This window comes from Lithobates pipiens, unplaced genomic scaffold, assembly GCF_037356315.1.
Source record: "Lithobates pipiens isolate NorthernLeopardFrog02 unplaced genomic scaffold, aLitPip1_a1.2 Scaffold_18, whole genome shotgun sequence".
NCBI lineage: Eukaryota > Metazoa > Chordata > Amphibia > Anura > Ranidae > Lithobates > Lithobates pipiens.
In genome coordinates, this window is record NW_027507758.1 from 130,135,183 (window position 1) to 130,157,142 (window position 21,960).

Sequence of the window (21,960 nt, forward strand, 5' to 3'; positions counted from 1 at the left end):
TTACTTGGATGTTATACGTTGCACTGAGTAAAAACAGCTGGCTAAAACAAAAACTGTGTCCGATTTCATTTCAGGTTCAAAAGCAACAAAATGTGAATTATTTTAAAGGGGGGTAATTCTTTGCTATACCCACTGTAGATCAGGGCAGAAGATGTAATGCCAAGTACCTTGCCAACTGCAGGAGCAATATCACCAAAGAACATATGGCCTCTCTCATTAATGTGTTGAGTTTGAGTTCCTCATAAGTCAGATGGAGGACATAAAAAATGGCTGGAATGTGGCTGAAGAGAAGTGCTGTTGAGTCCAAATTTAAAACCTGTGAGCCTTCATCTTTAGATATCGGGACATCTAGAGGGTCCAACTGCAGAGATTTGGTCAAAACATGCAGCTCAACAATTCGATGGTAGTCTGAATGTAACAGATATTCCCAATCCTAATAAAAACACACAAAATACCAATTATTTAAGTCTGCCTTCAAACATTTAAAGAGCTCTAAAAAAAAAAAAAACAAAAAACAAAAAAAAAAAAAAAAAAAAAACTAAACCCAGTATAAAAAGCACAAATGATGGTGGTCACCCGGAAGATATGACACTTTAGTACCTCATCAGAACCAGTTTCCGATGGTCGGGCCTTCTTAGGAGCAATCACAGGAGACAGCGAGCCTTCGAAATCAAGCTATTGAAATAATATGGAATAGCTATTAGGAACAATCCTTTGTAATTATCACTGCATAAGAAAATAACCTCAATGGAGTTATTTGCAACCAATAACAATGCTCTATATCAATTCTACGTGGTTAAATTGCATACTTTTGTCTTTTATTGGTAGATTAGTTGGATTCTACCTACAATGGCCAAAGAGAGTAAAAAGCATATAGAAGAGAGAACAGATCGTACACCATACGAGTTGTGGCCCATAGATGTCTAACTGGGAAAAAAAAAAATTGTGGTGACACTTATGCTTTCATCAATTTTACAGTTAACAGTATACATAGTGAAGGGAACTATTGGAGTCTACACACTTAAATATTTTCCAATTGTAAAAATCTGTTTGTGCCATGAAGAGCACTTACAACTGCCTGTAGTGCATACTTCCCCAGCTTTACACTAAGCCACTGATCATTACAAGCAAATGTAATGTTCAAATAAATCTAAAGGCAAGCAGTAACTTTTTGAACCTGCTGCCTACTATTTGTGGGGAAGTAAAGTTAAAGGTGGGGGGCAGGTTGCTTTACAGGGAGAACTTATTTGGGAAGTAAAAAAAGGAGGTAACTTTAACCACTTGCCAACTAGCCGCCAGTTTTACTGTGGCAGGTTGGCTTGGCAAATCGACGTTATCTTACATCACTTCCCATTGTGGCCGCGATGACCGCCAGGCACCCGCCATCGCTCGCGACAGAGCGAGAACTGGGATCTGTGTGTGTAAATACACTGATCTTGGTTCTTTCAGGGGAGAAGAGACTGATCGAGTGTACATACAAAGTATGAACAGCGATCTGTCATCTCTCCTAGTAAGTGCCATCCCCCTTCAGTTAGAACACACAGTGCCCCCTAGTGTTAACCCCTTCCTTGCCAGTGACATTTTTACAGTAATCAGTACATTTTTATAGCACTGATCACTGTATAATTGTCAATGGTTCCAAAAATGTATCAAAAGTGTCCACCATAATGTCGCACGCCCAATAAAAATTGCAGATCGCCACCATTACTAGTAAAAAAAGATAATAAAAATGCCATAAATCTATCCCCTATTTTGTAGACGCTATAACTTTTGAGCAAACCAATCAATATATGCTTATTGCAGGTTTTTTTTTTACCAAAAATATGTAGAAGAATACATATTGGCCTAGGAAAAAAAAAAAAAAAGTAAAAGATATTTTGTAATTTTTAAAATTGTCGCTCTTCTTTTGTTTATAGCACAAAAAAACTAAAAAAAAACCAGAGGTGATCAAATACCACCAAAAGAAAGCTCTATTTGTGGAAAAAAGGATGTACATTTTGTTTGGGTACAATGTCGCACGACCGCGCAATTGTCAGTTAAAGTGTTGCAGTGCCGTTTCCCAAAAAATGGCCTGGTCATTGAGCAGCCACATCTTCTGGAGCTGAAGTGGTTAAAGGATAAAATCACCTAAAAAAAAAAAAACTAAATGCACATTTTCTTTTGTTAAGAGTCTGCAAAGCATTGCACCCATAATCAGCAGATTGCTGATCTCACACAGGTCTCGTGCAGACTGTCAGTGCAAGCTGTTGGCCTGTACCTCATACGGGCAGGCAGTTTCACACTGACAGGAAGAATCAAGGAACTACCACAGCTCTCAACAGAGCCCTGGTAATTCATTGAGAACTACCACCCGACAGCTGCAAAGGCTGTTGATAGTTATAGTCCATTTATTCACAGAACACAGTGAATGAACGACGCGGCCGGGCGGAGAAGATCCTCCGCTAGCTGCCAAAACAGGAAATCGGGGGCCGGTACATTTGTAACATGTTACATCCTGAATATGGGAAAGTGATCATATCCTTTAACCTGTGTGACAGTCTTTTTATTTGGCTATTGCTGGTTTACCTTCCTGTACCCCCATACAAAAATATAGAATACAGGACCTGCCATTGCTGACATTCTAAAATCACTAGTTGCCTGTCTGTCTCTTACCTTAATAATTTTAATGTCACTGACATACAACTAGTCAGAAGTTCATGACCCAGACAGCACTGAAGCCTTTGCATCAGAAAAACAGTCATGCAATTATAATTTTTAAAAGGAGAGTTCAACCATGGCAGCCTACATATTTTATCAGTACAAGGTCCATTTAAATGATTTTTGCAGCAGTATTTAAGCATTTCCTCACATGGAACTGTTTGACACAGGTCCCTTGTGTCTAAAATGTATCTTCAAACACAATTAAATGTTGCTTCAAAACAATCTAGACGAAAGATACACTATGAGCACTTATTGAAATCAAATTGCTGTTACTTTCTGCATATGCACAAATTGCCTTCTTTTCAAATGCTACCATATGTTTACTGTATCCTGCAGACAGACCCGCTGATCACTTGTTAGTGATGATGGAACCTAATATATGTAAAAACGTAACTGCATCACTTTTCTTATGTACCCAAGTACAGACTCCTTTTACAATTGTTGTTTCATGAAGCTTTAATGTTTACGTTATTGTGCCTTGGTATACCCTTTATGTAAAACAATAATTATTATTACAACATAGTTTCACAGTTGGTAAAGTTGAATAAAGACAGCGGTACATCCAGCTCAACCTGTGTGGGTGTAAGAGTGTGTATTGTATTTATGTCTCTACCACTTCTCATATTCATCTAGATTGCGTTTGCCAAGATGCCCATCTAAGAGCTTTTTAAACTTAACGACACTCTCCATTGACACTACCAATTGTGGTTCAATATCCCTACTGCTCTAACAGTAAAAAATCCCCTACGCAATTTGTGATTAAGCAGCTTCTCATACAACTTCAGTGAATGGTTCTGTGTCTTAAGTGACCGAATATTCTTTTCCCTATGTTTGGATCACCATTTAGATATTTGTATATTGCAATCATTTCTCCTCTTAAATGTCTCTTGTCCAGTGAGAATAGCTTTAATGTATGTAGCTGTTCCACATACCTGAATTTCTCCAGACGTCTGGCATAATTAATAGTCAATAGGGATTAAAATACTACATTTCAAGATAGATATAAATTTGGGAGAAAAAATAAGAATAATAATAAAATCAATGCAGCAGGGGTTTATGTTTTTATGGCTTTATCTCCTTACATGATAATCAATAAGATTTGTGCTTACATTATGAGTCCAGGCCAGTTTATCAGTGTTGTAACCCATCATATTCATAAGGCAAGTAACAAAGAGATTCCACTCTGAATGATTACTTGGTCCTCCAGGTGCATTGTGGCAGTTATACCACTTAATGAGCATTTGAACAGCTACTTCTTTTGGCAGAATGTATTTTATTGATTGCAGACACTTTTTAACTGTAAAAAAAAGTGAAAAAACATAATTAGACACCAAGATTAAGCCCAAAGTGATATGCCAAGAAACACAAAGTGCATAGAAAGTGCATAGAAACACAAAATAGTGCCCATTTTATGACACATACAGTCTGGCTCGGTCCCAACTCACTCTCTGCTCACAATATTTGATTGCTGAGCTGAACTGTCTGTGTCTATGAAAGCAGGCAACACAGATCAGGACTGAGCCCGTACGAGTGCTCCTATAGAAAAAGGCTTCCTATGGGGACACTCGCTGAAGAGGAGGAGCCAGGAGCACGGGCTCCAAGAAAAAGAGGTTTGGGACCGCCCTGTGAAATGTACTGTATTTATTGGCGTATAAGACGTAATTTTTTCTCCTTAAAATCAGGGAGAAATCTTGGGTGTGTGTTATACGCCGATCCCTGCTGTTTGTGAGGGCAAGAGGAGCGCCACCGTCATAGGCCGAGTCGAGTGTACTTGGCTAGGCTCGACTCCGCTCGCAGTCACACCCAGTGCCACCTTCTAGCCTTTACTTCCCACCATTGGACCGGTGTTGTGTCCATAAAAGGAGCCAGGCCAAGGGGCAGGATGGGGCGTGACCGCGAGCAGAGCCGAGTGCACAGAACACTTGGCTCGGCTCGGTCTATGTCGCCGGTGCTCCTCTTGCCCTCAGAGACAGCGGGGAGGAGCCGAAAGGAGCTGAATACACAGCACATCCGGCTGTATCTCAGGGGGACTAAATTTAAAAACCCATCATGCTGCAATTTTGAGCAAGGCTGCAGATGGATACTGTGGAAGGCTGCATTGATGGGCATTTAAAATGTAAGTTTGTTTCCTTAAACTTCCTTCCTAAACTTGGGGTGTGTGTTATACGCTGGCACATGTTAGATGCCGATAAATACAGTATATTAGGTTATTTTTTTTTTTTTTACTTTACAATCCCTTTAAGGTGCATGTTGGGCCAAGTTTGTGGAGAGGTTGTTTTCTCTCCTCAATGTACAGGTCTTCACTGCATATACCAAGTTACTTTGCTTTTGTTTGGGTGTTGGGTCCTTACGATGTACAAGCTTCTGTCTCAGTCTATTGCTGGGCTTGAAGGATATGAGAATGCAATGATTGTTAAAGTGTAAGCTTAGCCAAAATCTAACGATAAACCTACTCTCAGTCACATTTTAAACCTATTCTATCTAACCCTGTAAAGAAAAAAAATCCATATACGTTATAGTACTTAGGTTATACTGTTTGCTTTATTACTTTAAAACTTACCTAATGCAGAGGTAGCAATTTCTGGAATTGTAATCCGAACCATAGATCCATTTGTCATTTCCTAGAATGAAAAATGAACAAACAGTGCATTCATATTTACTTATATTTAAAACATTGTTTAGTAGAGTGTGTCATAAATATTAAAAGGATTACATTTAAGTATAAAGATTGTAGCTACCCAATAGGTGCCTGCAGATACCTGCAGTAAAGATCAGTACCTCCTCCTTAGCCAAATGCTGGGCCCTTCTGACCTGTAAAGCTTCAGCACTTCCTTAAGTGTGCCCAGCTCATCCTGCCTCCTTCTACACATCCCTATTAAGCAGTAAGGGTAGACATAATAGCACTCTTAAACACTACCTAAAGTATGAGAGCTTAGCCTGTGTTTATTGTAGCACGTAGTTTCCTATCGGTATGTGGCAAGTCGGTTGCAAAAAACGCAGTCCCTAAATAATAGATTAGCTCTTCTGCAACAGTCCTTCCAGGGCAGTCCAGCTCCCCCCATTTAGGTTTGGGAGATATTTCTTGCACCTACAGGTAAGCTTTAATCTAGGCTTACCTGTAGGCTAAAGTGGTTGTAATGGGTTTACAACCACTTTAAGGTAAAAATCCTTCTGTGTGTAGCAGCACCCCTAATACTTACCTGAGCCCCTCTCTAACCAGCGATGTCCATGAGTCCCTCAGCCATCCGGGACTCTCCCGCCTGATTGGCTGAGACACAGCAGAGGTGTGGGGGATGCGCCAAACCACAGCTCAATGTCTGAGAAGACACACAGAGCTGCAGCTTGGTTCAGGGTTCCCCCAAAGCAAGCTGCTTGCTGTGGGGGCACTCGACAGGAGGGAGGGGATAGAAGCAGCAAGGAGGATTGGGGCTGCTCTGTGCACAACCACTGCACAGAGGAGGCAAGTATAACATGTTTGTTATTTAAAGAAAAAAGAAAACAAGACTCTACAAATACTTTAAAGGGAAAAATCGAGCGGTCACTTGAACAGGAATAGAAGGGAAATCTTTCAATAGGGACACGTGTACTGTTGACAACTATTAATAGGATATTTTCCTTATTTTGTAGAGATTTCTACCTACTCTCTGCCATGTCTATGAAAGAGGCAGGAAAAGTAAAAGGCGATTCTCCCCAAACAAAGACACCACAGAAAATAAAACTGACAGGGGTGGTGTTTAACCATAACCCACGCTATCCAAAACTAAAAAAATAAATACATTTGGCTTTAAATATACTTAAATGTCCAGTGCCATTGTTCCATTATTGTGGTTCTTGTGGACCTGGAATACTCACCAGTAAGGCCTCATGCACACAGGACATTTTATTTTAACTCTCCTAAAAGCCATTAGCGTGTTTGCAGAAAAAAATGCATGACGCTTGTAAAAGTGTCTAAAGCTTTCACAAGCTTTTAGGAGCTTTTACAGGTGTCAAGCCGTTAATTAATTCCATTGGCTAGAATCATTTATTCTGGCCATTGAAATGAATTAATGCAAAACTGTTAAAACGCAGCTAGAATTTAGGCACGTTTAGCAGCATCAAGCGTTTTTTCTCTGCCAAACTCTGCTGCTTCTGGACGCACTGGCAGTGTTTTTTTTTCCTGCCTCTAAACGCTGTGTGCATGGACACATAGGCAAACACATGCAGGGGAGTTTTGGAGGCAGAAAAGAAAACACCAGACGCCCCTACGTGCAACTTTTAAAACATCCAGTGTGCATAAGGCCTTTCTTTGGCTAAACAAATTCAATGCACAGCTCATCTTCTAGACATCCACAGCAATTAATCGAAGCCTGCCCTGAAGTATCTTGAACTCACCAGTGTTAGTCTGTTATGTACAGAGTCTCTAACTGAATGAATGTACATTCCAAATTGATGAAAAGTGCAGTCATCCAAATAATTAGACTCATGGAGCCTGGAAGAGTCCCGCAGCTCAGGGACTGGTGAAAGTAAACCTGCCTGAAAAAAATAAAAAAAAATTAATAAAGTTATGTAACAAAAACAAAGGCCACAGGTGGCTTTTATGTGAAATATACACATGTCAGAAACCAGTCAACATACACATTTAAAGATATTTATGATCTGGATTTTTGATGTCTTGAATTACCAAAATTGCTGGGAATAAAACCATAATAAGAATAGATATCTATTGCCATAAAAACTACTACATCTGCCATCCAGCAAACAATGGAAATCACACCCTCATCTCAAATCTGCTCAGACAGTGAAACAGCAGCAGCAGCAGCTCTCTGCACATACTCCTATCAGTATATGTATGTGCAGTATGCTGGTTTGGTTTCTAGTGCTGCTCCTTTTTCAGTCTCGGTGCTGATGTACAAATGATGTACTGATATAGAGTCAAGTTCAGGTATTCGTACCAGCTGTTTTTTTTTTTTTTTTTTTTTTTAATATCTGTCCATGATGGAGACAAGGGCCCCTTCCCGATAACCCTGGGCTGTGATTGTCAAGGTCTGCCTGCGGGGGGATTATTGGAACCTGGAAGGTTCCGATAAGCCTAGAAAGTAGTGAAATGTTAAAGCGGCGTTCCAACCAAAAATAGAACTTCCAGGTTTTGGATTCCTCCCTCCTCCGGTGTCACATTTGGCACCTGTCAGGGGGGAGCGGGGAGCAAAAACCTGTCTGTCTAATACAGGTATTTTGCTCCCACTTCTGGGCATAGATACGCGAGCCACCTGCGGGTATCTATGCCACTTCTGGCATCTTCTCTGTCCCCCCGCTGTCTTCTGGGGGACACACAGGTCCCCCAGAAGATAGCAGGACCAGTGGGAACGCACATCGCGAGTAACGCATGCGCAGTAGGGAAACAGGAAGTGAAGCCGCAAGGCTTCACTTCCCGATTCCCTTACCGAAGATGACGGAGGCAGCAACCGAGAGCCGAGGGACAGATCGGCTTCGGGTGCCGACATTGCGGTGCGCTCTGGACAGGTAAGTGTCCTTATTTTAAAAGTCAGCAGCTGCAGTATTTGTAGCTGCTGACTTTTAATAAAAAAATTAAAAATAAAAAAAACGTCAAAACTCCGCTTTAAAAACACAACAAGCCGGTTTTTGACAAGTCCTTTACTAAAAAAGGAGCCCCGGAGCTGTATTCTCCCTTGCCACCGGTTACCCACTAAAAACAAAAAAAAGGCCACACTTCTTCTAAGACTGTCTTGCTTCGTTATGTTATTGCCCACTGTCTAGCATCTCTTATATAGCTATGGGGCATGGCCATTCGATGACATTACCCGGAGAACCTGCTCTTTGTGAGGACACGTGACGTCAGAAGGGGCAGGCCCTTTGGGTGAAGTTATTGGATGGCCATGCCCCATGGCTATATAAGAGAGATAACAGCCAGCAGGGGACAACACAATGGAGGAAGACAGCCTTAGAAAGAGATGCCTTTTTTTGCTTTTAGCGGGTAACCAGCGGCGAGGAAGAAGAAAGCTCCGGGGAAAAGACGGCTCTGGGCTTTTTTTTTTTTTTTTTAAATAAAGGAACTGTTAAAAATTGTTAAAAGTTGACCCAATACCGATTCACATGGGGGGAAGGGGGCTGAGATCTGGGGGATTCCAATAAGCCCCCGCCCTCAGACTTCGTCTACCACAGCCCAAGCATGTCGGGAAGACGCCCTTGTCCCCATCAACATGGGGGAAAGGTACTTCTGGGGGGGGGGGGAGCACCCATCCTCCTCATATTTAGGGCATGTGGCCTGGTATGGTTCAGGAGGGGGGGTGCTCGCTCTACCTCTCCCTTTCCTGACCTGCCAAGCTGCGTGTTCTGATAAGGGTATGGATTTTGGGAGGGGGGGAATCCGGCTCCATTTTTTTTTTTTTAAATTTGTAACCTCCCCTTTGTAACCAGAGATTTACAGTGTGTTAAAAGAGAAAGAAAGGAAAAAAAAAAAACCGTACACACAGCAACTAGTGCCTGAAAAACACATCAAGCGCAGCCGCATAGATGTGAACTTACACTGAGTCTCAACTCATGCTCCCATTCTCTCCCAAATAATTTTTTTTATATATATATATATATATATATATATATATATTAAAAAGTGCCCAAAAGTCAAAACCAAAACAAAACAATAAGACCCAACATGTTTCGCCCTCTTAAATGAAGGCTGCCAGGGGGATAATATTTGTAGAAAGAAAATAATGCAACAAAATGCCACACGGCAAAATGTCTGTTTCTAAAAAAAGCCATTTTGGCACACGTGACTGTATCCCACTGAAATATTGACACATTTACACATAGGCACTGCTCACCAGAGGTGTACCCTTTTATATGAATTCATAGTATTGAGTTAGAGCGATATTGTTTTTGTGATATACAGTTTTTTAAATGAACCTAAAAACCTGTCCTAAAAACACTATATAAAAACACATGGTATATTTTTCACACAAATGTTACTAAACTTAAATAAAGATTTTAGGTCCCAGTGGGTTTGGTGCATGCTGGGAGAGCGTACCACATAATTGGTGAATTTAAAGTGGTTGCAAACCCTTCCATATTCCCAGTGAAGTGACTGTCCTCAGGTAATACACAAAGATAAGTTGAACCCGTCTATCTGAAACCCTTTATGAGTGTTCAGAAAAAAAGGGGGGCAGAGAGCGGAAGTTACACTATGAAGAGCTCAGTAAAAAGAGCTCTGAGAGCTGATTGGAGGGAAGAGACACATCCACTTCACACAGCACACAGGAAGTGGGCAGCACAGTGGTGTAGTGGTTAGCACTCTCACCTAGCAGTAAGAAGGGTCGCTGGTTCAAATCCCAACCACGACACTACCTGCCTGGCGTTTGCATGTTCTCCATGTGCCTGTGTGGGTTTCCTCCGGGTACTCCGGTTTCCTCCCACAATCCAAAGACATGCAGGTAGGTTAATTGGCTTCTGTCCAAAATTGGCCCTAGTATATGAATGGGGACCTAGGATTGTGGGCTTCTTGAGGGTAGGGACTGGTGTGAGTGTGCAGTGTACAGGGATGGGGACAGTTGCAGACACTCAGTCAGGTTGAACTGGATGGACTGGTGTCTTTATTCAACCTTACTAACTATGAAACTATGAAACAGACCTGAAGGTGTCAATCAGCTGGAGGTCCCTACCCATCACCATTTTTTTTTTTTTTTTGGTGTTAGGAAACCTAGTCAGAAGTAATTCATGCTGATTGCAGAGGAATGAAGCAGCAGACAAAATAAAAACATAAAACAAAAACATAGAAAACTGACAGCAGAAAAAGACCCAGTAGTCCATATCCCTCTGTAGTGAGACAAGTACACACTACAGAGGGACATGCTTTGTTCATATTTCATTTCTGAGGTTTATAACCACTTTAAGTTAGTTATTGCGCAGGCAATACAGGTGTAGTTTCGTGATAAACAGTTTTGATTAAACTTTCACTATGAGATAAATAAAAAAATAAAAATTAAATAACAGAGAGGAAACCAACTTGGTACAGCTCATGCAATACACATTACATGTGTCCTTAAATAGAAGCATAATACCATTTCATCCATAGGGACCAAATGCTTGTTCAGTGGCTTTGTAGGGGTGCTAACACTCTCCAGTGGAGTGCTTGGACGAGGCATCGGATTAGACATGGAAAGTGATGGGGCTGCCAGTCCCTGGATGAAAATCTTTCCAACCTGCAGTATTAAAATGATGAACGTCAGTATACTTTTCAATGTCATTTATAAACATGAAGCGTAAAGACCCATGACTGATTAGTATTTAAAACATTATTTGGATTATGGAAAAAAATAAAATAAAATAAAAAAAACTTACCCTAACCACCCCTGTGTATAAAACCAAGTTACCATTGTTCTCAAGTATCGCCATGGTGTCAATGCTCTGAAAACAAAATAATACAGAATGTAGCAGAAATTTATGACAGATAACCAAAAAAAAAAAAATGTTATTAGCAAAAAAGCAGCTGAAATTACCTGCACTGGTGCAGCATCCTTTGCAAAGATATTAGTAACAGATCCAAAGATCAGCTGTGATTTATCGTTGCTTTCTTCAAACTTTACCATACTGAGAAGAAAAAAAATATTGTAGGTGATTCAGTTGTTTCAATAGTTATTTAAACTCTCATCTCTCCAGGAATGATTATAAAAGAGGCAAGCTAAAATATAACATCAGCAAAAACTGTAAAAGGGTATGTAACACATCCAACTGAATTGCCCACATCGTGGCTTTGATGATGTCTGTATGGCATTAGATGAGCCCCCGAGCGTTTTAACATTATATAGTTGTTACACTTCAGCATTATACCGTAAAGATGCCACAAAAGGCATCCGTTACACCTGGAATTAAAGTTGTTTAACTTTTGTATTATTAACATGGTTTCTTACTGTAGCAAAATATGATACAGTTTTCTGCAGTAAAAGGTTTTAGCAGCTACAGTAGCATTGAAAAATAAGTGTTCATCCCAGGATTTATCAGACTGCCTTTAGGGGATCAACGTAAAAAAAAAAAAAAAAAAAGAGCTTGTTTGGCGGTACTTCTCCCATTTGTTCTGCACTCCTGTGACCCATTTTCAGCAGACAGCAGGCTGAAGCCCGCTGTCGTCCGATATCCCAGAGTCAGATTAGGCTGTGGAAAGACGGCAGCCAGATGCTCCCACCCCCTCCACAACCCAGTGCTCCACTAACAGTCAGCAGCTCTCTGCTCACAAGGCACTGAGAACCGAGCGATCAGCGGTGTTTGAAAAAAAAATAAAAAAATAAATACAGATACTTCTCATTTAAAGTTCAGCTTCAAAAGCAGAAGTTTAGGGTTATAAAAATACAAACAAATGCTCTCACCTCTAGTGAAATGCTGAAGCTTTTCCATGTTGGGTCTAAGACTGAGACTGAGAACTGAGTGATAACATGTCCACAGATTACTCAGTTTTTGGTCTTCGCCAAGCAGAGTGCAGTGATGGTCAGTCTAGTGCGCACTGCAGTGCCAGGCTGCAGATTGGGCAGGCGCAACTGGCTTTGGCTTTCAGCCACGCGCTGACAGCTGGAGCCAGCTGTCAAACAGCTAGGTGAATCCTGACAATATGGTTGGGATACTTCCGGAGCCTGGAGCGGCTCTGTGATGTCAACGGACTGTTGGCTTAATCTTGGTTTAACACAGTGCATAAGTAAGTGACCCAGAGGAGGAGTATGGCTAAAAAGCTTTGGCCCTACTTATCTTTTGACAATCAAGCTCTCTAGATTGCATAAAGAATGCTTACCGCAGTTGGTGCTGGGATTCTATAAGAAAACACAGAAACTTCTGTCCACACAGGTCAGTAGTGATAAATACTTTAGTGGCTTGTGAGTTCTTTTCCCTGTGAATGTGAAAACAAGAGAATAATAAACAGTCCTTTGGCCTCATTCATCAATGATTTTCAGAGCAAATTTGCCCTAGACAGAGCATGCTGCAAAGTAGGAAGTAGATTTTTCCATACGACAAAGAGAACACCATTGCAACTCAAGACAATTCTTCCATCAAATGTGATAAACAAGGTAGAGTTTGAGATCCACCTTGACTATGTTTGGCATGACCTAACATCAGATAAATACTTTTATATTGAGTGCACACATACTAAGTAATGTGCAGGGTAACACTTGCAGGTATGTTTTACTTCTCACACAGAATGCAGTACTCCCTCTTCGATGCATGCATTTGTTTTTCTCTCCAGTGTAGCCTTTTACCGTACTACAAAATTAAAATGTTGCAGTCTGATCACTGGGGAGAGGAGGCTTAAGTAATGCGGATGACAACTTCTCAATCTGACTGCAAGTTTTCTGCATATCTTAAAGGGGATTGTAAATTATTTTTTTTCCCTTATTAAACAAACATACTTACCTGATCTGTGCAATGGTTTTGCACAGAGCAGCCCCTATCCTCCTCCTCTTGGGTCCCTAATGGTGCTCTGGGCTCCTCCCCTTCTCCGTGTGCCACCATGTCCATTGGCACAAACAGTGCGGCTCAGCCCCGCCCTTGCTCCCGCCATAGGATGCATTAAGGTGAAAAAACATGAGGGTTTACAACCCCTTTAAGATAATGTATAATACCTTTAGTGCTTACAACCACTTTAATTGCTTTGCTGCAGTTGGTCCCATAGCCTCCATTCTGCTATAATCAGAACAGCTAAAGCTGGGTACATACAAATTGCGTGTTCGGATAAGGGTAAGGATAAGGGTATATAAAAAAAAAAAAAAACTCAGATTCCTGCGATAACACAATGATGGGTTCTCTCTCGCTGTGACAGGACAAAAGTTGGCCATTTCCCGCTGAACCAGGACAATTTTCAGCCCAGCCAATCCACAAGCCAGCAGTTAATGCTAGTGTGTCTTCTAAGACATGTCAGATGCCAGAGTACTTTGAGAACACAAGAAAGACTGTATTTATAGTTTATTTCTAAAATAAAGATTTTTTTTTTTTTACAAATAAAAAAAAACTAGGCAAATGAGCAGTTGTAAACATTCAAAGACATTATTAAAATTGAGCAAAAACACAGACATATATATATATATATATATATATATATATGTATATATATACACACACACATATACATACATATATATATATATATACACACACACACACACACACACACACACACACACACACACATACATATATATATACACACACACACACATACATATACATATACACACACACACACATATATATATATATATATATATGTATGTATGTATATATATATATATATATATATATATATATATATATATATATATATATATATATATATATATATATATATATACAAACAAGATTCTCTGCACATCTTTACCTTGTAATGGTCTCTGTCCACAGGTGGTCAAGGCAGAGCTCGGGGACAATGGGTTCTGTTTCTGGAATAAAGAAATCGCTGGAAGTGCTATTAGGGGAATGGGAGACGCCTAACCTCTTCGGTGAAGGGGTGTAACTGGAGAAATTAAACCTCTGTACGCCGGAAAAGGATTGCACACCTAAAGCCGGGGAATGGGAGCGGCTGTAAGAAAGAGAGAAAGGAGGAAAGAAACATTTTTTTACAAGGTTATTCTGTCCTTAAAAAGAAATCTCAGACTTAAAACACTGGTTTCTGGTTATTGTTTTTATTTTATTAAGGCTGGGAAAAAATATGAATAAGGGGGCACTTGTTATAAACAGTCAGGTAAGACAATGTAATAAGTACATTCCGGTGTGCTCCATGGGTAAAGAAAGTGTCATGATAACCCTGTAGTCAACATGACATGCTGAAACACTCAAAAACTACCAGCTCAAACATATTTAAACATTTTTGTTTTGCCCTGCATAAATAAAACAAAAAAGCAACGTAATGTACTATTCTGGTTCTTTACCTCAGAGCAGCCATGTTGGAAATAGAAGGAGAATGGGAACGAGAATGGATGCTGGGTGAGGACACTGAACGGCTTTGGCTGTGGATTGAGGAATAGTTCTGAAAAGGTGAACCTGTTGGTGAATCTCCTTTAGAAACACTGTGCAGGTGAGCGGTCAGAGAGCTGTTCATTATTCCATGTTGTGGGGTGCCCAGTTGATCTGGATATTTTAAGACTGCATTCTGTTCCTGTATATCAACAACACACACTGATCCAGTTGCTACTGTAACAAGTCCAAAACTTCAAACTGATATGCTTAACACATAAATATGAAATGTTATATTATGAAAAACATGCTGATCCATCTCACTTAAAGTTCTCCTAAATAATCCACCCAGAGGGCTTTCGAACACTGTTCAGCAGCTTGTCACACATGCCTTCAGCTGACAATCAAAAAAGTCAAAAGTTTAAAGTAGAACTAAAAGGCAAAACTTTTTTTTTTTTTTATTCTGGATAGAATAAGGGAGAATTATATCCCTAGTCATTTTTGTTGCCATCTGCGTTCCATTAAGGAGATTTCCCTTCACGTCCTGTCCAATAGCCAAAACAGTCAGCAAAAGAAAATCCCTCCAAAGTGAGGGAATTCCTGGTTGTCATCAGAACGATTGTCTCAAATATTACTGTTGTGGGGACACAATAATTTTAACCATGACAAATGAAGAGGTGAATCTGGGCCTGGACACAGACAGCAAAAAAATAAAAAACTGACAGGTGTTCTAAACCCTCTCCATTTAGTCCAAAATAAAGTTATTTAAAGCAAGCATATATTCTGAAGTTGCCTCTCCCTTCACAATTTTTGGAAATCAGTAAAACTGACCCATCAGCATTCTTACTTCCCAATAACTTCCTCTTTATTAAGGAATATAAACACTACCTACTAATGCATATATTTGATGCAGCAAGAGTGAAACTATGCAAACAGGACCTCACCCTATTGTTAGATAACCAAAATGTCATTTTCAGAAAGACTTGGTTCCACTGGATGGACCAATACAGTTCATTACTACTAAATGCCATGTAAAGAAACCTGGGACCCCATCTCCTTTCCTCAAAAAACAACTTGCACAAAGTCTCAAAAACTGTACCTCAATGATATTGGTTAACCGTTTACCCAATTAAAAAGGTTGATAACCGCTATGATCGATCTCGGTGTTCAGATCCCATCGCTCTGTTCAGCCTCTGGGAGTGAAGAAAATACCCAGTATTTACAAGTATAAAAAGGTACACCATAATCTCTTCTGACAACACTGCCGATTGGCTCAGCGCTGTCACATAGGGAGACAGTCATCAACCCTGTGCAGGCTCAGGCTAGAACAACTTTAAATTTATACAGGGCTTCCTGTCCGCACAGAAGCAGCAGGGGAAAAAAAATAAAAAAATAAAAAAATGATAGGGTACTGTCCCAGGAGGCTGCAGGGCCATTCAAAAAACGCAGCTCAACTTGAGCAGTGGGAATCTGGCTGTGCAACAGCAGAATGTCACAGCCAGCTTCCCACATCCAAGTTAGCAGCGCTGGGGGCCCGAAGATCAGTTAAGAACAGGCCTGGGTGAAGACCGCGCCGGATCCCTGGGCTGGTGAGTGTTTATTAACACACAGTATTTAAAGCTGCTAGCTTTTCATTTATTTTCTAACAAGACTAAAGATGCTTTTTAAAACTTACCCTTCTGGCTCAGTTGTGTACACAATCAAACTTCAGGTAATCTTCTATATAAACAGGCGTTTTTAACAAAGCACTTAAAGACAACAATTTTCTAACATTTTTAAAGATGGAATAAAAGTTAGAAACTCTGCATTATTGTATAAAAAAATAAAATCTATGTATTCTATAAATAAAATTAAAATGCATATACACTAAATTTATGTCTCCTTACTTCTGATTTGACTTTACGCAGGGCCCATACTGTATGTGTACCCTGCACTGTATCATAGGTCATCACAATGGATGGGTCAGCATTGGAGAAAACAATCCTTAGTGTGTTATCAGAAACATACTGCACACGAGAGCTGGCAAATATACCTGTAATAAAAGGTAAAAGTTATAAAGGCATTGTCTAGTATCTGCAACGTTTTTGAAATACATGCAAGAGGTCAGCTTGATAAAATCCAAATTAGTTTTGCTACAAAAAAAAAAAAAACTCCTATGTGCAGTTTGCGTTTATGTATGAACATGCAATCTCTGGAGGCCATTGCTGAACTGAATGTTTGCTCCCTCTAGTGGCTAGTATACAAATCAATATATTTAATACAATAACAAAAATATGAAAATACAAGCATGTTCAAGAGGAACTACAGTCTGCTCACATAATTTGGAATAAAAACATATTTGACATTCTGAAGCTTCCCTCCAACCACATTGCATATTATTTTATATATACCGCGATTCTGTACTTGCCAAATATGCTGCAGAAATCTCCCTCCACTACTAATTCTGTCTGCAGGAGCTGCTGCCTGTTCACTTCCTGGGATTTACACACACACACACCTCTCCAGCTCTCATTGGCCCTCTTATGACTCATCCCCCTCCCTTCCTGGCAAACTCTCTCATGAGAGAGAGCTGTGCATGATGTCATAAGCCTAGGCTTTTACCAGGCAAGAAACAGGAAGTGGGCTGTATAAGGTATTTCCCGGCAGAAAAAAAAAAGTTAAATCGACACGAGCAGAAGATTTAATAGATGGAAACATGAAAAAATTACTGAAATTCCACTACTTTAAAGATACACAGTGCCATTATAAGTGTGCGTTAAAACACAACAGGAATGAAAATGGAAGTGAAAGGCACTAAATGGACACCCGCGCAACCAACTGCTGAGTGGAGAGAGCAGACAGAGGTTCATAGCAATAAATGTAATGGTTACAAGGCACAATACCGCATTGTCCCCCTTTTGCTCTTTTTCTCCGTTTTATATAATGATTTTATGCCATGCACAGATAAAAGAACTGAAAAAATAATTTAGACATAAAAAGCAGGGAGGTGTTAAAAATGTTCTGGTCTAGGTGTCAAAATACTCCAGGTATGCCATGTTGTTTATTATTTTCCTGAGAACTTTACAGTGTTTTCTGATCATGTTAATGTACCATGAACTATAGGTGCAATCTCAATTTTAGGAGAGTTGCCTGTGACCTTAAAATTATTTCATGTGTTCTTTATAGGTAAAAAGGTTGTAAAAAGGTCGATTTAGGAAATATCAAATAGTTAAACACAGAAATGGCAAAAATCTTTAACAGCCAACATGTTACAACATCATACAGTATCTCATAAAAGTGAGTACACCCCTCACATTTTTGTAAATATTTTATTATATTGTTTCATGTGACAACACTGAAGAAAAGACACTTTGCTACAGTGTAAAGTAGTGATTGTACAGCTTGTATAACAGTGTAAATGTGCTGTCCCCTCAAAATAACTCACACAACCATTAATGTCTAAACCGCTAGCAACAAAAGTGAGTAAAGTCCTAAGTGAAAATGTCCAAATTGGGCCCAATTACCCATTTTCCTTCCCAGGTGTCATGTGACTCATTAGTAATACAAGGTTTCAGGTGTGATTGGGGAGCAGGTGTGTTAAATTTGGTGTTATCTCCCTCAGTCTCTCATACTGGTCACTAGAAGTTCAACATGGCACCTCATGGCAAAGAACTCTGAGGATCTGAAAAAAAAAAAAAAAAAAAAATAAATTGTTGCTCTACATAAAGATGGCCTAGGATATAAGACCCTGAAACCTAGCTGCAGCATGGTGGCCAAGACCATACGGTGTTTTAACAGGACAGGTTCCACGCAGAACAGGCCTCGCCATGGTCCAAAGAAGTTGAGTGCATGTGCTCAGCAATCATATCCAGAGGTTGACTTTGGGAAATAGACATATGAGTGCTGCCAGTATTGCCGCAGAGGTTGAAGGGATGGGGGGATGGGGGGATGGGGTGGGGGGGGTGTCAGCCTGTCAGTGCCATGCCATACGCCGCATACTGCATCAAATTGGTCTACATGGCTGTCAACCCAGAAGGAAGCCTCTTCTAAAGATGATGCACAAGAAAGCCGCAAACACTTTGCTGAAGACAAGAAGTTTAAGGACATGGATTGCTGGAACCATGTCTGTGGTCTGATGAGACCAAGATAAACTTATTTGGTTCAGATGGTGTCAAGCCTGTGTGGCAGCAACCAGGTGAGGAATACAAAGACAAGTGTGTCTTGCCTACAATCAAGCATGGTGGTGGGAGTGTCATGGTCTGGGGCTGCATGAGTGCTGCCGACACTGGGGAGCTACAGTTCATTGAGGGAACCATGAATACCAACATGTACTGTGACATAGTGAAGCAGAGCATGATCCCCTCCCTTTCGGCAGTACTTCAACATGATAACGACCCCAAACACACCTCCAACCACTGCCTTGCTAAAGAAGCTGCGGGTAAATGTGATGGACTGGCCAAGCATGTCTCCAGACCTAAACCCAATTGAGCATCTGTGAAGCATCCTCAAACGGTAGGTGGAGAAGTGCAAGGTCTCCAACATCCACAAGCTCAGAGATGTCATCATGGAGGTGTGAAAGAGGACCCCAGTGGCAACCTGTGAATCTCTGGTGAACTCCATGCCCAAGAGGAATAAGGCAGTGCTGGAAAATAATGGTGGCCACATAAAATATTGACCCTTTTAGACCAATTTGGACATTTTCACTTATGGGTGTACTCACTTTTGTTGCCAGCGGTTTAGACCTTAATGTGTTGAGTTGTTTTGAGGGGACAGCAAATTTACACTGTTATACAAACCGTACACTCACTACTTTACACTGTAGCAAAGTGTCATTTCAGTGTTGTCACATGAGAAGATATAATAAAATATTTACAAAAATGTGAGGGGTGTACTCACTTTTGTGAGATACTGTATATGGTGTAAATTTATATTCATGGGCAGTAATATTAGGATTTTTGGTTTACCTGTAAATCCTTTTCTTGGAGTACATCACAGGACACAGGCTATATCAATGGCTGCATTGTGCTGTAAAGGCACACATTTTTCTCTGTTCATGCTGGCTGAAGGTCTACCCCGAGCAAAAGCCCAATTTATGGGCAATTCCACAAGCACAACACAAGCCCCATCCCCCTCTTCATTCTCACTTACCTTGTAACCAATGTGGACACCCCCTGCCTATGCATATATTACACCAGCAGCAGCCCACTCCAATATATACCTGTAAAAGGGTTACTGCTGATCTGGGGAGAGAGATTACTACAGAGCTGACCTGGTCTTTGGATTCAGATTCATAAGCAGATATAGAGACTGTAGACTCTCGTCTTATGCCTACAGAATATTGTGTTGCAGCTTCCTGAAGTAGAACTTGACATAGAGCAGGCATAAGCAATTAGTGGACCTCCAGCTGTTGCAGAACTACAAGTCCCATGAGGCATAGCAAGACTGACAGCCACAAGCATGACACTCAGAGGCAGAGCATGATGGGACTTGTCGTTTTGCAACAGCTGGAGGTCCGCTAATTGCATATCCCTGACATTGAGAATCACACTGAAGACAATGACCGCCTTACCCAGCCCCCTCAAGCAGAACAGGATATCTGTAGAAACCTCAGGGACACCACCTGAGATTAGAAGGCAATGCTCAAACAAATGCATGCTCTCAAAAGGCAGACACTCAATTTGATTCCTACAAAGAAGTTCAGAAGATCAGCATTTGAGTCTCAGGATTTTCTTCACATGGATGGCACTAATGCCCAATTTATATCGTTGGTGAATGGAATCCTCAAAAGGCATCCACCTAGAAACTTTAGGCTCCCGTGAACTACTCTATGTATTGTCCAATGACAGAATCAGATTCCCTGGACCAGAGTTCTGCCCACACTTGACAGATAAAATACCAGGTGTCGGTGCCAGCGAGGTGTCAATCTCGCCCATGGAGGTTGCGACATTGACCTCCTTTGCTAGTTCCGTCTACCTGGAGCCGCGTTCAAAATGAACGGACTTTCCTCCGTGTGTGGGCAAGTCTGTTCATTTCAAAAGTCTGGCGGACTCCCGCCATAGTCATATGTGTGGGCAGGTCCACTCGATCGGAAAGTCCGGCGGACCTCAGCTGCAAAGTCCGGCGGACCTCAGCTGCAAAGTCCGGCGGGTGTTCCCCGGACTAGGTTCACCGTACTAAGTCCACCGGATAGTCCGATCGTGTGTATGCAGCATTAGAAGGCTTCCAAACTTTTATCCACAGCATCCTTAAAGCGGTATTAATCCTAAAACCAAACATATTTAGGTACACTAGCAAACTGAATATGAACCGCAGCTAAAACTTTATAAGCTATTAGTTACAGCTAACAGTTATTTCCTTTTGAGATAAAACATTTTACATGAATAAAGATCATTTTGAGGTCCCCTGTCTGTAGTAAACGGTTTGTCTCAACCCTGTAACTGCTACATCTGCAGAACAACATGTTTTCTTGAAACAGACTTACTGACCAAATCTTTATTTGAAAATAAAGGAAAGGAAGCCTATAAAAAATAAATAAAATAAAAAAACACAAATGCAGCCACCAAATGTAAGAAACAATAGGTTGCAATATAATAAATGTTTTCTTTTGGGTTCAATATCGCTTTAAAGACTAGAACCACATTCACCGTAACTTTCAAGGTCTTGTTGAGGTAGAATACATCCAGGAGTATGGCTGGAGTACTCCACTTTTTTGGAGAATTCCCTCTCCATTGGGTACTGCTGAGTGAATTGTTTTCGAGGTGAAAACACCATCTACACACGAGGCCAATCTGCATACACAACTTTCTGCAAAATGATGACGCTCAGGAAGAGATTTGGGGAGTTTTGGTTGCCTCCAAGGCCTAAATCCAGGGACCCTTCCCTTGGAGAAGTGGATTCCAGAAACAGCACACCGTGGTTCTTTGTGCCTGCAACAGGCCAGGATCTTGAGTCTTTTCCTGAGATGGCTCTTCGGTCAGTCTCTGGATCCTCACCGTCTGCCTCTTCCCCTCACATCCTCATCCAAACGATAAACCTTTGACATTTTATTCTCCTGCAACAAGAGCAGAAGAGTGCCCACTTCTGCATCCCCGGTGTTTCAACACATTGAGAATTCCTGAGAGCTGTTCACACGAGCCTGAGATGGCTGCTTAAAATTCCTCCTAATGCCGCATACACAAATTGTCCGGCGTATTTAGTACGGCAAACAATCCGGCGGATAGTCTGGCAGACTTTCTACCGAACGGACTTGGCCACACAGAAAGTCCGGCGTTTGCTAGCGCGATGACGTACAGCACGTACGACGGGACTAGAAAAAGGAAGTTCAATAGGCAGTAGCTTCCTTTTCGTACTTGCTTCTGA

The 21,960-nt window shown here is 40.9% G+C and overlaps 1 protein-coding gene across 1 annotated transcript in view; it reads right to left on the reverse strand.

The window, feature by feature from the left end:
* The window catches only part of ANAPC1 (anaphase promoting complex subunit 1), a 175,766-nt gene that overhangs the window by 116,242 nt on the left and 37,564 nt on the right, over positions 1–21,960 (reverse strand). The window contains exons 8-19 of the mRNA XM_077486110.1: positions 16,509–16,654; positions 14,598–14,824; positions 14,048–14,248; positions 12,470–12,565; positions 11,190–11,280; positions 11,032–11,097; positions 10,752–10,892; positions 7,072–7,212; positions 5,261–5,321; positions 3,810–3,997; positions 601–675; positions 168–433 (exon numbers count right to left, since the gene is read on the reverse strand). Of these exons, the coding sequence (XP_077342236.1) occupies positions 168–433; positions 601–675; positions 3,810–3,997; positions 5,261–5,321; positions 7,072–7,212; positions 10,752–10,892; positions 11,032–11,097; positions 11,190–11,280; positions 12,470–12,565; positions 14,048–14,248; positions 14,598–14,824; positions 16,509–16,654 (1,699 nt within the window). The remainder of the gene's footprint in view (positions 1–167; positions 434–600; positions 676–3,809; positions 3,998–5,260; positions 5,322–7,071; positions 7,213–10,751; positions 10,893–11,031; positions 11,098–11,189; positions 11,281–12,469; positions 12,566–14,047; positions 14,249–14,597; positions 14,825–16,508; positions 16,655–21,960) is intronic.